Below are 16,632 nucleotides of genomic sequence, written 5' to 3'. Positions count from 1 at the left end.
GTCAACTTCTCCGGTGCTGGGGTGAGGACAGCTGCTCCATAGCACAGTAAGTTGTGTATTTGTAAAAGTTGTATTCTCGCACCGCAGCGTGTGTGCCCGCTCCTCCCTCCCTGCATTGTATTATTTGTGTTCTGCTGCATTCTTCCTTCTTCTAGGTTTACATTTGTCGACTACTTTGTTCTTCTGTATACTGTTCTGTGTTCTGCTGTGCTCCACCCTCTCTATGTTCTCTTTTTAATGACTTTGTTCCTGATGCTCTGGTAAACTGATTTGCTTACCAGACTGCCTTGTTTTCTGCCTGCTCTTCCATCTGGGCTCTTGTCTACTTAGTCAATCGTCCACTATTGTCTTGTCCCTTTCAGTCTCGTCTGCTTGCGCCCATCCTTGCGTCCTCCCCTAGTGTCTCCACCCCCTTTTCCCCTCGACCCCTCTTCCTTTCTCCTCTTCCCCCACCTACTCTATTGTGCTCTCTGTTTCTCCTATCTTTTCAAACTGCTTCTCTATGGACTATCATGCGCTCCTCACTGGTTTGAAGTTCAAAAAGGATATTCTGGTCTCCAACCCAGGCCTCCCCATGACTGACACCTATACCAGTGCTTCCTCCAGACAGACCCTCACCGACATCCTCTTTGTCGTTCCATTGCCAGACCTATGGACTCTTCATATGGTTTCTGTGCTCTCTCCTTTCTCTTCTTCTCCCATTAATGGTGGCACCCAGTGGGAGGCCCTCCTGGCCCCCTTCTCCTCTTTGATAGACGCTTACCGCGCCTCATCAATTTCCTGTCTTCTTCTGCTGTCCCTTCTCTCCCTTCTTTGGCTTCCTTGCCTCCCCCCTCTGCCTCTTCCTTGGCTACCCTGCCCTCTCCTCCTTCCTCTGCCGCCTCCCTCTGCCCCTCGCGCTCCTTCTACACCTCTGCAGGGCGTACCTCTGATTTGTACCCATGCCCGGAAGTGTTTCAAGGTTGGCAGCCTTCTCCGTATTGCCACTCTTAACTCTTGCTCAGCTGTCAAACACTCCTTTGACATCTGCCGCCTCCTGGAAGAACTTGATCTTGAGGTCTTTGGTCTCACCGAGACATGGTTCACAGCCAGCTCTATCACAAGCTTTGACACTCTCCTCCCTGATGGCTACAAGATCCTCTCTGTGCCCAGATCCAACCGTTCCGGAGGGGGTGTAGCCTTGATCTTCCTGAAGTGGATTGCCTTGTCTGCAGGCTCTCTCTCTCTCTCTCTCTCCTGGCCACTCTCTTACCGTGACTACTATCGGTCAGTCACCTGGTCAGATCACCTCCTTCCTCTCCGAGTGGGTGGACCTCTCCTCCCTCCTGGCCTCGACCACTCAACTCCTCCTTCTTGGAGACTTTAACATCCACCTTGATGCTTCCTGTCCCTCCTCTGGACTCTTTCACAACCTATGCGACTCTCTCTTTCTATAATCCCCTCTGCCCCGACTCACTTTGCAGGGCACACTCTGGATGTTCTGATCTCCTCAGACCTCCCCACCCCCTTCTCTATAACCCTCACCACTCCTCTCTCCTGGAGGGATCACTTTCTCCATTCCTCCCATCTCTCCATCTCTACCGCTCAGGCCAAGCCAACTCCAGCACTGCCACCTACCTTCTCGGTCATCCGACCCATCAAGCATTTGTCAGTTGAGGCTTTCTCTCCCACTCCGCCTCCTCTGGCTGACTCACATCCTGACACAGCCCTTGTCATGCTCCACTCTTCTATCTCTGATACTCTTGATGTTCTTGCCCCTGTCATGAGGATCCGCTTGAAGCCCAAAGCCAAGTGCAACTCCTGGTATGAATGACCTCGTCACCCTTAAACGCAAGTGCAGGGTGGCTGAGAGGAAATGGCTAGCTACTTGTGAATCCTCTGACAAACTGGCCTGCCGCCTGCTCCAAAGGCAATACCGGCTCTCTGTCCGCACTAAGAAGAGAGCCCACATCCAAACCCGTGTCTCTGAGGCATCTAACAAGTCGGCCAAACGCTTTAAAATCTGCAAGGTGCTGGCCAATCCTGCTGCAATCTCTACCGCTCCTGTCCCCTCCCAGGACCTCTGCACAGCCCTTGCTTTTCATTTCATCTCTAAATCCCAGGACATCCTGTCCACGCTCTCATCCTCCTCCCTCTATTCTCTCCTCTACCTCTGCACCCCCCGCACCCGCTGGGGCCACCTCTCCTCCCTCTTTCTCTTCCTTTCCACTGTTCTTCCCCTGACGAGATTTCTAGACAAGTCTGATCTATTAAAGTCTCGTCAAAACAGGTTCTTCCCCGTTATTCCAAAACCATCAAGGACCACATTGACACCCTTGCTCCTGCCCTGGCTGACTTCTGCAACCACTCCTTCGCCACTGGAGCCTTCCCTCCCCCCACCCCCTGAATCACTCACTTGTGCACGCTCTTCTCAAGAAACCCTCAGTTGACCCCTCCTGTCCGGCTAACTGTCGCCCCATCTCCCATCACGCCTTTCCTGGGCAAACTCCTGGAAAAGCTGGCCATATCCCATCTCAATCTTCACACTGAATCCGTTGGTTGTCTCCATGACCATCAGTCTGGCTTCAGAGCAGCCAGAAGCACGGAAACTGCTCTCCTGAACATCCCTGAAGACCTGCTCTCTAACCTTGATTCTAATCTCCCCTCTGTTCTCATCTTACTTGATCTTTCTTCTGCCTTTGACACGGTCAACCATGCCATTCTGCTCAATCCCCTTCGCGATAACCTGGGTATCACTGATCCGGCCCTGGCCTGGCTGACCACCTTCCTCTCTGATCGACCAACCCAGGTCCAACTTGGGTCCTTCCTTTCCTCTATCTCACTCTCTACCTGTGGTGTTCCCCAGGGGTCTAACCTCTCTCCCTGGCTGTTCAACCAATACCTGGCACCTCTCGCCCACCGCATTGCCGCTCTCTGCTCCAATTTTCAGTGCTATGCGGATGACACTCAGCTCGTTTTCAGGCTCCCCTCTGCCACCTCCTCTTCTCTCATCTCTTTCTGCTATCCCGGAGTGGTGTGCCGCCAATGATCTCTGCCTTAATGCCAGTAAGACTGAGATTCTCCTCATCGGCACACCTGCACCCTCATTTCCTGTCACTCTCTGGCCAGCCTCCCTTGGCCCTCTTCCTGCTTCCACCTGTGAGGCTAAGAACCTTGGGATCATCTTCGACTCCACACTTTCCTTTTCTCCTCACAGCTCTGACGTCTCTAAGAAGTCAAACTACCAAGTGCACCTCCTTTGAGGTATTCTTCCTTTCCTCTCCTTCAACCAGAAGCTCACTGTCTCTAGAGCTCTGGTTCTCTCTAGGCTGCACTGCTGCAACAGCCTCTTTCTAAATCTGCCCGCTACTACTCTCCGCCCACTGCAACTCCTTCAGAACAGGACGGCGAGAATTGTCCTTGGCCTCAAGCCCAGGGATCATATCTCTCCAGCACTGAAATCTCTGCATTGACACCCAGTGGCTGCAAGGATTAAGTTCAAGACCCTCTGCATTGTCCACAAGGCCTTCTCGGGCCTCGGTCTTCAATACCTCCAACTCTCTCTTTGTAAATACTTTCCTACTAGACCTCTTCGCTCCTCCACCTCCACCTCCCTCAGGGTCAGTCGCTTCTCCAAACATCGAGTTGGTGGTAGATCTCTTTCTTCGGCTGGGGCCTCCCTCTAGAACAGCCTCCCTGATACTTGAGGAGTACCCTCTCCGGTTCTGGAAGCACCACAAAACATTCCTCTTTGCTTCTGCCTTCTCTCTTCCTGTCCCCTGTTGAGTTCCTGTCTGATACTGCACTGCTCACCTGGCTACCCTCTGATTTCGGGCCCAGGTCCCTGCGCGCTCAGTTGCACACCCGCACTGCCTCCTCAGCAACCCTTGCACTTGGGTCTGTATCTGTAACCCTAGAGTCCCCCTACCTACACTTTTGGACACATGCTGTCTGCACTTACCCTTGCACCTGCTGGCCCCACTTCTTGTTATTGTTTTGATCCCATGTACAGCACTGCTCCCCCCCTTTCCTTTGGCACTTTCCCCTCCCCCCACCCCTGCACTTGCACAATCTCAATGTCACTTGGCCTAGTAAGATCGTTGTCTCTGTCCTCCCTCTATTCCGCCTTCCTTGCCTCGTTGCGCCTTGAAACAATTGTGTATAAGCACGTTACAAATGCCATATCATTCAACTTACCAATACACAGGAATTATTTTCAACAGTCATTACTTGAATAGTAGTTGCTTACGGATACAATTGTTACAGCATTTGGCACTAATGACAGTTCTACCGTATTATCAGTACTACCGCACACTCACATAGTTTAACAGATATACAGTAATTGTATTTAGTTAGCAAAACCACATAAGATAAAATCTTTAGGAAGAAAAAAGGGTGGTTATACACACATGGGTCCTCATTACAAGTCAGGCGTTGGACCATGGTGCTATTAGCACCATGGTCCATGCCGATTCCGCCATGGTGGATGGCGGAATTACCGCCCCATTCCAAGGTGAGTGGGGCGGTAATTCCCCATTCACCATTTGCCCTTCCCCACTCCCATTTTTGCCCCATAGGGCATAATGGGGATGGGGAAGGCGCTAATTACGGCACCATAAATTACGGTGCCGTAATTAGCACCAAGGTCGCTTAGCGCCTTGGACTTTAACGCCTGCAAAAGGCAGGCGTTAAAGTGTGAATCAGGCGTTAAGGGTTAACGGCGCCAACAGCGCCGTTAAACCCTTAACGCCTGACTTTTAATGAGGGCCATGATATAGAGACACTTTTCGGAGCTTCTAACGCTTTCAAATTCCAGTCCCTAACTATACGAAAAGTCAGTGTAGGAGTGTAGCCAAAGTCTTACGAAGAAGTAGAAATAGCAAGGTTCCACAGGATAAAGATGCTTAGTAAATACAACACAAGTTAGGGGGACCCTGCAAAGGACGCCCTAAAGGACACAAGCTGAAAAGCCTGAACCAGAGGTAGGGGTGGACACCCAAACACCTATTCACATACTCCAGTCACACTGGAGCAACTATTCGGTTCAAGGTAAGTTAAACCTTCAACCCCACAGTACCTTAGGTTAGAGGAAATTAACATAGCTGGATTCTACTCTGTGCAGCAGCGACAGACCCGGTCTCCGGATTCCTTGGTCTGGTGACAAAAGGAAGGACTCTGTATGGGATGTCTCAGCAGCAGTCGCGAGAGAGAGGACCATTGGCACAGATTTCTTCAGTCTACGCGGCCGGTTTGCGGTTTTGGTGCCTTTTTCTCAGCACCAACAAAGGACGGTATTCGTCCGGTCGATCTTCTTCGCTTCTGAAGTCCTGACTTCTGGTGAGGGGGACCTAGATGAGACGGATCGCGCCCCTGGAGGTCCAACTGGAGCTCACCTAAGTTCTGGACGGATTCGGCATCACAAAGAAGTTATTCTGCACTGCAGAGGTCTCGTGGTATTCATGGTCTGCAGCTCTGGAGATGCAGAGCACCTCGGAAGATGGCTCAATTTGTAGTTCGTCTCGGTGCTGGTTGGTCCCACCAGCCAAAAGGAAGCTCCTTCGTCTATAAGAAAACAGGTTCAGGACAGCAGTGGTCGCTTCACGGTTACTGGAAGGGTCTGCAGGTGCCTCTGGTCATCTGCAGCTTTGGATCTTCTGTTCCAGTGGTCGACTTACCTTCTGCCCCAGGAACCTCACCTTTTTTTCAGATTTCCCATTCGATCCTCTGCAAACTCTCCCAGCAGTTTACAGAAAGGGAGGGTGGCTGCCCGATCAGGACAGCCAGCCCCCCAGTGGGAACTAGTTCCATTCAGGCACTCTGGCAGACAAAGGACAGGGGAGTGTTAAACTCCTCCTCTGCTTCCTGCCTTCACAGACACTGGAGCATAGGCGGGGACACCCAAGGGATCCCGCCAAGTCAAAACTCACACACAGACGTCCTCCTCCCAGAATGGTAAAAGAAGGGCCGTACAAAGGACAACCACACAAGAAATGACAAAAAAAGAAAAAATCCACCATGTTACAATATAGGTGACCCTATTGTGGATAACCGAGATTGTGAACACACTCTGCATTAAACAATATCACAATAGTTGGTAGAATACACCCACTGCCACCAGTCATAACTGTAGGGTTGTCATTGTGACTAGAAAGTCACAGGAGCAGAGATAAGGGGGATAATAGGTATCCCCTTAGCACTCCACATAAGGTGGTGTATGCTAATTTCTCATAAGTTCGAGTTTTCGGAAGGATACAAGGTATCCCTCTATCCTTAAGAACAGTAGCTTTTAAGGATAGTCAAAGAATATCAAAGGAGAACCCAAAGGGTTCCCAGCAACACTGCACATAGGGAGCTGTGTGCTGCATAAATGAAACACTGATGCCTTTAAGAGGTATGGAGGAAAGCAGACTCCACATGATAAGTTAATACAAAAAGAACACAGTTCCCAAAAAGTAAATGCACATAAGACTGAATGAATGGAAAAGGGCATAAAACTGATAAATCTCCAACAGTAAGAAGGCCTACTGTATTATTAGACGACCAGAGTGCAGTCACCATATTGGCTTACTTTATGAAAGTGCTGGAAAACAATGATCGAATCTCATCAAGATGTAGTTTAGTGTTCAAGGAATGGGAAACGTTTTTAGAAATTAGTTTCCAGATTAATAAAAAAAAGCAAAACAAAACATAAGAGTTTAGTTAACTAAGCATAGATACCTTGATGCCTTTCCAGGCCAGATTCTTTTGAAGGCTCCACTTGGATCAAATACCTGGGCCTAGTTTGTTCTGGTTGTGCCAAATAGTTGGGCCTTGGTGGCTCCGTCTGTGTCAGGTAGCTGCTCCGTGTAGCCTCTGCCTGTGTTAGGTAGCTGGTCCTTGTTGGCTCTGCCTGAGCCAGGTAACTTGGCCTTAATGCATCAGTCTGTGTCAGATAGCCAGATCTTGAGGACATATTCTGGGCACGTATCATTTCGATCATAGGATCGTCGTTTGTTAGGCGGGTCCTTGGAGCCACAGGCACAGTCTGCTTCGGTGGTGCTTTAAACAGGAAAAAAAGACTGATCAGCACAGAAACTCGCAGCAAACACAGTCAAATAAAACATCAAGCATACTACACGATTAAATTATCATTATAAGGAAAATAGTAGAGCTTCAGATGTTTCCTTGACACTTGGGGGGAGGGGGAGAAGATGGCCGTGCACCCTCCAACCCCCACCACTTATCCATGTAGTCCTCCCCATCATCCAATGTATTCCTTCATTAGATTCCTAAAAAAACAATTGTGCAGGAGTGAGATAAGATTTCCTGTCTGGAACTGTGCGGTCCCATCACACATCCTGCAGAAGGCTCAGACTAGAGAGCAGACTGAAGCAGCAGATCATGATGCCCCTCTTGTGTTGGTTTGCGTGCATGATTTGAACGGTATGCAGTTTGTTTTTTTGTGCATGTGACTATGTGCATGTGAATTTATGAGTGCAGGCGAGTGGGTCTGTGAGAAACCTTGACTGCATATATGTGTTGTTAGGCACAATTGTATGCAGTACCATTTGGGTGCACTACAACAACCCTGACTAAAGGTAATAGGAAACCAAACCTTTGGTATAAGCTTGTACTACACACTTTGGTAGCGTGTTGAGAAGTCAGGCTTATCTCAAGAGGGGTCAATGTGAGCTGTAGGGGAGTTACACAGAGATTCACAGTGACAAGTATTCAAATAAACGTTTACACACAAGGTTTCATGAATAAACAATTATTAATTTATTTATCAATCAGTTAAGGTAAGCCTTCAGAAGGGAGCAATATAACAGTAACAACCAAATATACTTCACAAAATACACACTCTTAATATTTCTAAATCAGTAAGTACCCTTTTGGGATGGCCCACAGACACAACCTACACCCTCAGGTGACTTCAATAGCTAGGGGGCTGGGGACATTAATATATCACTGTTGCATTTAAAGTAATTTAAGAGCAAGTCAAAGAAAAAGGTTATTAGAACATACAAGAGACCACAAATATTCTTAAGCATGCAAATACTTTCAGATCCCCCAATCAGAGTCATTCAGTGAAACAGGTTAAGCCAAAGTCAATGGGCAAGTCTATATGAGCTGAAGAACTTCTTGCTGGTAAGTAGAAAAAGTCTTTGCACAATGTTTTAGAAGTCTTTGAAGAAAAAAAAGAATCAATGTAGGGCAACAAGCCGTTAGACCTGTGAGTAGTAGAAGATGCAAGCAACTCTACAGCAAGAGGTAAGTTCTCTCAGACTTTTACAGTACCTTTGTATTGAAGAAAAAGTGCAGCAGATGACTTTTGTTCCTGTGCAGCTCTACAGATCTCACTGTTCCTGGGCCTCAGTCGTGGGGACAAGAGGGAGGACTTCTGGGGACTCCTGCACTGCAATGGGACGGTCACTGCTCGCAACCGGCAATCTTCAAACAAGTGGCTGTTTGGTGTGTCAGCTCCTCGCGTCTACCGCAAATAGCAACACCACGGTTCCCGGCTGTCGAGTTGGGCTTTCCTTGCTTCTGGGGTCCCGCACTCTGTTGAGGGGGCTCAGGCTCGGTCAGTCCTGCTTCCTGTGGCTTAAAAGCAACGTAAGCAATCTGGTGTTCCTTTACCTGACGTTTCGGTTTCCAGCAGCAACTATGTAGAAAGTCAACCAGCTCCCAGAGAATGTTCAGGTGGCTTACTTTGGAGTTTATTGGTCCCACCAACTCCTTGCAGGGGCTTCTCTGTCGATACGAATTTGTAGTTTCTGCTCAGCAGCAGGTCTTCACCAGGGAAACCAACGGTCCAGGAGTTGCAGCAGGGGTCCTCTTCAAGTTTTTCTTCGGTTCCTTCGTCCAGTGGTCGACTCTGCCTTCCAAGCCAAAAGCCTTGTCTTTTATTCTGTTCTCTCCCATTCATTCCAGCCTAGCTGTCAGTCACCCACCAGGGTGGCTGTCCTTGCTGGACAGTCAGCCGGCAAATCACTACAGACTGCATTTGGGCCTCCTAGCAGAATAAGCACAGGGAGTTCCGGGCACCTCCCTCACTTCCTGCCCACCCCAGACACCCTGGAGCCAAAGGCGGACTTCACTTGTGAATCCCGCCAAAGGCAAAGCAAACAAAGGGACCAAACCTGGTTTGGCACAGAGTAAATCTCAGGAAGGGCCTTTCCACAAAGAAATGGTGAAAAAAGAAGACTCGAGCCATTTTGACAAAAATGGCACCTTTGGGTGCTTTACTGCAGCTGCGAACGCAGCCCGCGGTAAATGCACACCACGGTAGTTAAAGGTAAACCACTGCCACCAGCCATTCAGTGAGGAAGGGTAACATTAAAAATGCTACACGAGAAGCTAGACAAAGGGGATACTAGGTAACGCCTCCAGCACCTATTGGAAGATAGTGTGTGCTGGGTCCAGAAAGTTACAAATGTAAGTAGTCAATTTCACTTTACTGCTCTGGAAACAGTAGTTTGTCCCAGAGATGGTATTTAAACCTTGGGAAATCTGAAAGACTTCCATGTGCCACTGCACTGAAGGTGCTGGGTGACACAATGTAAAAGATGATGCCTATGGAGTTTGTCAGGCTCCATAAACAAAAAAAAACACAAAGTTCAGAAACCACATTCAAATACATGAGAGAGTGGGAAAAATGGTCTCGCTCTCTCCAGGTAAAAAGTCCTCAAAATCCAGCAAAGTTGCTGGGGGTCTCTAAGGTGGAGGGAATTAGCACATTTCCGGGAATTCCCCCCAACATGTGTGCACAAGTATGATGGGTGAATGTGTATGGCGGGAGGAGGGTGGCTGCAGCAGCATCATGCAAATGCTCAACAGTGGCAGCGTTTGCATATATTGCTGGTGCAGCATCATGAAAGTGATTTACATTGAAAATGCTGCCACACAATGTGATTACAACATCAAAGTAATTTATAGTGGCAATGTCTGCATATAGTGTGGGCCCAACATCAAACAGTGATTTGCAGGAAGAATGCTGCTACATATTGTGGGCATAACATTAAAGTGATCTCCAGTGGCAGTGCCTGCACATATTGTGGGTACAACTATGTCTCCATACAATTGGCTTATCAGTATTTTTCAATGCATTTTACTCTTGCCATTTCAAAACTATTTCGTTTCCCATGCAAACATTTACACTACAGTTTTTACCTTCCTCTTTGAGAAAGGGAATAAGAGTGCAAAGGGATGGTGACACGATCGAAGACAGAATACATATTTGGATTTTTATCGGCATGAATCAAATTGCAGGATACAGAAGATGTGTTCAAAAACTGACCAAACATTGGGGTAAGACCTTCCCCCTATTTATCAAATACATTTTGGACCAAATTAAGAGGGCTTAACCATAACTGTTAGTTTATAATAACTGCACGCCGATTTACTTTTATTTTGGTACAGGCCTTAGAAAGCATGAATGTTAGGAAGAGTTTTCATTTCGGTGCCAATTCCGTTTAACCTTAGAGACCCCCAGCTCTTTTGCTGGACTCTGGGCTTTTAAATTTTTTACTCCTGAGTGAGTAGGACCTTTTTTCTCACTCGTGTTTTCCGGACTATGATTTTCTGTGTTCCTTAGTGTTTTATCGAGTCTGGTAAACTCCATAGGCATCTGCTTTTTGCATTGTGACACAGCAGCTTTTGTGCAGTGCCACTGAGAAGTCCCTTGGACTTCTCTTAATGTTTAACTACATTTTCTTGGGTGAACTACTGTTCCCAAGAATAGTAAGATTACCCCTGTCTTATTTACATTTACTTTCATGGGTCCAGCACTCAAGAAGGGTAAAAGAGTTGTAGAGCTGTAGCAATGAAATCCACAAATACAAGTATCAAAGTAACACTTACACTCAAGGTTTTTAGTTAAAATAATTATTTAACGGTCGTTTTAAATTGGAACTCTTTAAAAAGGGCACTATATTTAGCAGTCAAATACACTTTAAAATAATTATTCAGAATTATAAGAAAGCTAGTAGATACTCTTTGGAGATGCTTCTTACACACTTCCTACACCCAGAGGTGACTTCACTAACTAGGACAGTAATTTCCTTTATATGTCACTATTACACTTCGTAACTTCTGAGATTGGCAGAAAGGAAAGGTTAAAGAAAGGAAAAAAGGTTAAACAGGTTCTCAGAGCATGTGAGCACTTTAAATATTCCAATGAAGACTATATAAAAACCTTTCCCAGCAATATTTGTATTTTTTATTTTAATGTTTTATTGGTTTAGAAAACAAGAATTCAAACCTTTAATATACAAATCCTCCATATCAAATTAACTAATTTTCCACACTACCTTCAATAAAATAATTAAAATAAAATAATCTGCTTAAATCTCCAAATCACTACTTGTTTAAAACAATTTTTTTTAAAACAAGGTCGACAGTAGGAAGAGGAGAAGAAAAGAAGAGAGAATCCTGCATTTTAGAAAAACCTAATTCACTCTACTTCCAAATCACTCGCCCTCCACTTTCACAGCTTCTTTTAGAATGAATTCCACCATCTTAATAGCAGCAATGGTGAGGCTGGTTCTTTCGCCTAAAAGCTCCCATTCCCACCATTGCGCGGGCAACAATGACCCACAGGAGCTCATGTATCCCTCCATAAATGTACTTCTCACTTCCCTTAGTGGTTTGCAAGTGTTTACTAGATGGAGCAATGTTTCAACACCTCCTATTTCCCTACAGAATCTACATTGTGCATTCATAATTCCAGGCCTTTTCCTTGCCCATTGAACCTCGCTTATATTCAAAATGTTCAAACGACATCCGAGAAGGAGGTCTATATACACCGGCGACGGACATTTTTGAAGATATACCAGTATGTAATTTAGACCTTTTTGCTCCCGATCAAGTGGCCGTCTCATTTTATCCTGACTCCATTTCTCCACTGTTACCCAATATAAATCTTGGGAGTTTCTTTTTAACTTTGACAAGATTTGCCACCAAATCACTCATCTCTATACCTTTATCTTCCAAGATCATTTCCGCCTTCCTTCTCCATTGAGTTAAGGATCTATCCTGACCTACTTTACTGGGGTCAAAGATAGCAAAGGGGATAACTGCAGGTTCCTATGAGCATTTCCTGTAGAGGGCCACTGTTTTCCATAACACTAAAGACTCGAGAGACTGCAGTCTCAATTTGTGTCTGATCGAGTTCATCGTAAGCGAGTTAGGGAGTCTTAAAACTTGCCGCCAAAAAAAACCTCCAGCCTTTCCAAGATTTGCCAGGATAAATGCAGAACAGCCTCAGCCCCGTAATTAAGGATATAGGTGATCTTCTGTTTATAAAACATAATGATTGGTACCATCGAGAATCTCCCGTACCTTCGGTGGAGGGCCTTTCCCTGGTTAGTTAATGAAGATAACTTGGGCCTTATATGTATATAATGGCCATTTTCATCCAGGTTCCTATTTACCACCACCCGCAGGTATATCATGGATTCCACTATTTCAAGGGATTTAACCACCACTCTCCACGTGAAACCCCCACCCACCCTTCTTCTTATGCACCGACTTCATGGTCAAGAGCTTTGATTTCGCCACATTGACCTTCATAGCCGGTCAAGTGGCACAGCGAGTAGAGCGCTCGCTTTGACATCCGTGCAGAGCCTGCTAATGCAGGTTCGAATCCCGGCGGGGCCAAACTCAGCCTTTCATCCTTCCGAGGTCGATAAATGAGCACCACACATCGTGGGTAATAATAAGCAGTGCTCAGATACCTGAGGGTTCGTAGCGCTATATAAATGCCAAATTATTATTATTTATTATTCATAGCATTTTCCGTAAGAAGTTTTCTGAATCTCTCATTTCTCCTCTGAAAGCCAATGGCCGTTAAATCCGAAAAGACCAAATCGTCTGTAAATAGTACCCAGGGGACTTCAGTTGAGTTGATTCTTGGAGGAAAGGCCACCACATCCTTCTGTGACGCCGCTAAATCTGCAATCTAAAGGCAGAATAACAGGGAGGCTAATGCACAACCCTGTTTTAATCCTCAGTATGTAGGAATCTTCCTAGTCAGATGACCTCTATTCGACAATCTAATTCATACTCAGGTGTTGGAATACAAAGACTCCATGGCCTCAACCAGGTCGACGGGGCAATTCCAGGCTCTCAATTTAGCCCAGAGCTTTTCTCGGATTACGCCGAAGGCCTGTTCGAGGTCCATGAATGCGACATGTTTTTGCATCCAGGGCTCTCTCTTTAAGAATATTAATAATAAAGATTGAGGGTTGTCCCTACACCCTTAACAAAACCAGTTTGTCTTGGATCCAGAATTCCACTCCTATCCGCCCAGGCCTTCAAATCTCTTAACAGCATGGTTGCAAACAATTTCCCCTAAGAATCAAGGAGTGCGATAGGGCTGTAGTTCTTGGGATCTGCCCTATCTCCCTTCTTGAATATCGGGACTATGTTCGCCTGCCGCCAAGAGGCTGGTACCTCCCTGTTCAGCATGATCTGTGCAAACATGGAAACCAGGAGTTTTCCCCACTGTTCCTTATTTTTCTTCAGTTCTAGATTAAATAGCCCATCTGGCCCCGCTGCTCTAGATAAGCTCAAATTCCCAATCATCCACTGAGCTTCCCCCTCATCGAACACAAAATCCCATCTCAAAGATACATAGCCCCCTCCCTCGCTCTTTAGGTTTCCAGGGTTAGTAAATAGGGTAGTATAGTGGGACACCCTGGCTTCTTCCGCAACCATACTTAAAGAATTGGCCGCCCTAAAGTTACCTCCATTATTTATCAATTCCCAGAGATTTTTCATATTCTTAGCACATACCGTTTTCAGCATATGCCCTGCGTCCCGCTGGGCTCTCCCTATCCGAGAGGCAATCAGCCAATTCCGATATTTTTGTATGTCTTTGTGGATTCTTTAACATTTCACCATCCCTCCAAATCCTTCGAATGGTAGCCCACATTTGGCGTCTAGCCTTCACCAATTCCATGTCATATACATGTTTCGGGGTCAGATCTCCTTTACCCTTAGAGCCCCCCTTCTGACAGAAATCCTTCACGTACAAATACCGTAATAGTCTACCCTTTTCGGGTTACCTTGGGTCAGCGCTTTGTATTGGCTAACTATTTGGATAACATCTTTATTTTTCAACCTTAACCTGTTCTTAACCATACCAACTCCACCTTCCCCATTCTCTCCAAACACTTCACTGGTTCCAACAAAGATATCAATATCGTCAACAGGTCATGATCACTTGACTTGTTGCACTCTCTCAAATCGATCTACCTTCATTCTAGGATTTTCGGACACAAAGCAGTAGACAATACAAGATGTTAATAACCCTCTCCCCCAGGTACATCCACCTGGGATGCCTCCCTCTGTTTGAGCATTGAGCATATGCATATCTCTTATCCTCATGCTTGTCATCCAGATACGAGCACTCTCATCCCATTCACAGTGTTTCAATGGGCTTCCTTCTTTGTTAAGTAGTTTGATATTTAGATGACCACATAGAATTATCCTTGCATCGTCCCATTCCCTCCTGGCCTTATCCACGTTCCTCGTTATAGAATCCATGAATTTCCTAAGCCATATTCACTCTACAATAGATGTTAACTAGAAGATAGGGAATACACAGTCCATTCGATGATCTTGTTAAATTCATGATTTGCACATATTGACTAGGGAACTCAATGCTGATTACATTAAGACCCGATTGCATTTTTATCAGAGTCAGCAGGCCTGAGAAGGGGCGCCCGGGGATTCCTTTGGGAGCTGGATTCAGATAGGCCACATATCATTCGCATAAGGGTACTGATCGGAGCCATGTCTCTTGGAAACACAGGACATCAAATTTCTCCAAAAGAAGAGACATTTCCGTAAAGAGAGCTCGAAATCCTCTCGTATTCCACAACGCGACTCTCAAGGGTCTGGATGGTAGTAGGACCATCAGCCTATTCCTGGCCTGGGTTTCCTAAAGCCCCTGCTAACCAATCCCAAGCTCTTTCATCCTTCCTTGTATCCATGTGCCTCTCCCCATTAGGATTGGGCTTCTTTTTCTGTTTTTCTACTGTGAACTTTAATGGAATAAGATCCTTTTTTGAAAAGGCAGAGGGCTTTTGCTTACCCGCATGTATATCCTCCATTCAGTTTTTATTTCCTTTTCTGGGGATATTTACGATTGAGACCCTTTTTATCTTGTTATTGTTATTGTCATCTGTCGCCTCCTTCCAGTTGGCTGTAATCCTCACCTGGTAATCACTTATTTCGTACTCCAACAGTAGGAGTTTCTCATTTTGTGTCAAAAGCAAGTCCTTCTACTGGGAGGCCAGATGCAGAATAACTCAGCCCGTCCTCTTTTCCAGTAAGAATTCCACCACCTTGATGTCTTCTGTAGATATTTGTTGTAATGGTAGGATACAATGCAGCAGTCTCAAGACATTCCTCCTATTCATAATCGGAACAATAGGCCCGCAATAATTAGTTCAAGATTGACCTTAGGGCTAACCATTAAAGCCACCTCTTCTCGTGGTCTCAGATTTCTGCATTTCCATCTTTGAAACTGGCCCTGGGACTCCCACTCTTGTTTGGTCCCTGCTACGTTTTTCCTGGCAGGATTTATTGATCTTGATGCGTGCGAAATTTCTTTTCTTCCATTGTTCTAAATCTCACTGAAACTTTTCTTACTGTCGGCTGTGTTCTCTTGGTTTTGGGCTTTTGCTTCAGAATATTTTGAGGTTGAGTAGCTAGGGCCATTTGGGTCTCAATTCAGCCCATTCCGATCTACTCAGATCATTTCAATTTTCATCATCTTCCACCCTCTCAATTTCTTCAATCAAATCACTAAAACAGGTATCGGAAAGATTGATTACTTCCTCTTGTTATGTTATGTTAATTGCGCTTATAACGCGCCAAAGCCCACAGGCATCCAGGCGCCGAAAGATAGAAGTAGGATAGAAACAGAGCTGGAGTTATTCTATTTAAACAGAATTGTCTTCAACTGTTTACAGAAGGCAAGATGATTTTCTGTCTTACGCATTTGTGGTGGAAGAGAGTTCCAGGCTTGGGCACCTCAGACATGGAAGGCCCGCCCTGAACCACAAGATCTTTTTATCCGGGGCAGAACCAACAAAGAGCCAACCGAGGATCGTAGGCTTCTCGTCTGTTGATAAATGCTAATCTTCTCCTTCAAATATAGAGGAGCGTTTCCAAAGATACACTTATGGCATGTAGTAAGTATTTTAAATTGGACCCGGGCTGCCACTGGAAGCCAATTAAGTTTTCTTCTTGCCCCACTAGTGGGTTCTCAACTTTTCATCAGAAAAATAATTCTCACGGCTGCATTCTGTGTCTTCTGCAACTGTTGTATATCGGCCTTATTGGCTCCTCCCAACAGTGCGTTGCAATAATCCACACGTGTCAGTATTACTGCTCTTACAAGTTTTATACGGTTTTCTACCGATATTAACCGGGCTACTTGTCCAAGTACCTTTAGATGGTAGTTAGTGTTGGTACAAAATGGCTGTAACGTGTGCCTCACTATCAAGACTTTCCTCCATATAGGTACCCAGATTCTTGACATTCTTCACGATTTTAATTTGAGTACCTTCTATCGTAAAATATGTGTAGTCTTGGCTTAGTTTGGATTGAGTGTGCTGGGAGCCAAAGGGCATCAGCTCGGTTTTAGCAGCGTTTAGGCAA

The 16,632-nt window shown here is 45.9% G+C and overlaps 1 protein-coding gene across 2 annotated transcripts in view; it reads right to left on the bottom strand.

The window, feature by feature from the left end:
* Nucleotides 1-16,632, bottom strand: part of ZC3H14 (zinc finger CCCH-type containing 14) — a 437,675-nt gene that overhangs the window by 180,157 nt on the left and 240,886 nt on the right. For both annotated transcript variants that reach the window (XM_069637953.1, XM_069637954.1), the window contains exon 9: nt 6,697-7,017. In XM_069637953.1, the coding sequence (XP_069494054.1) occupies nt 6,697-7,017 (321 nt within the window). The remainder of the gene's footprint in view (nt 1-6,696; nt 7,018-16,632) is intronic.

This window comes from Ambystoma mexicanum, chromosome 14 (assembly GCF_040938575.1).
Source record: "Ambystoma mexicanum isolate Mex_15411 chromosome 14, UKY_AmexF1_1, whole genome shotgun sequence".
Taxonomy (NCBI): Eukaryota; Metazoa; Chordata; class Amphibia; order Caudata; family Ambystomatidae; genus Ambystoma; species Ambystoma mexicanum.
This window is presented reverse-complemented; position numbering and strand designations above follow the sequence as displayed.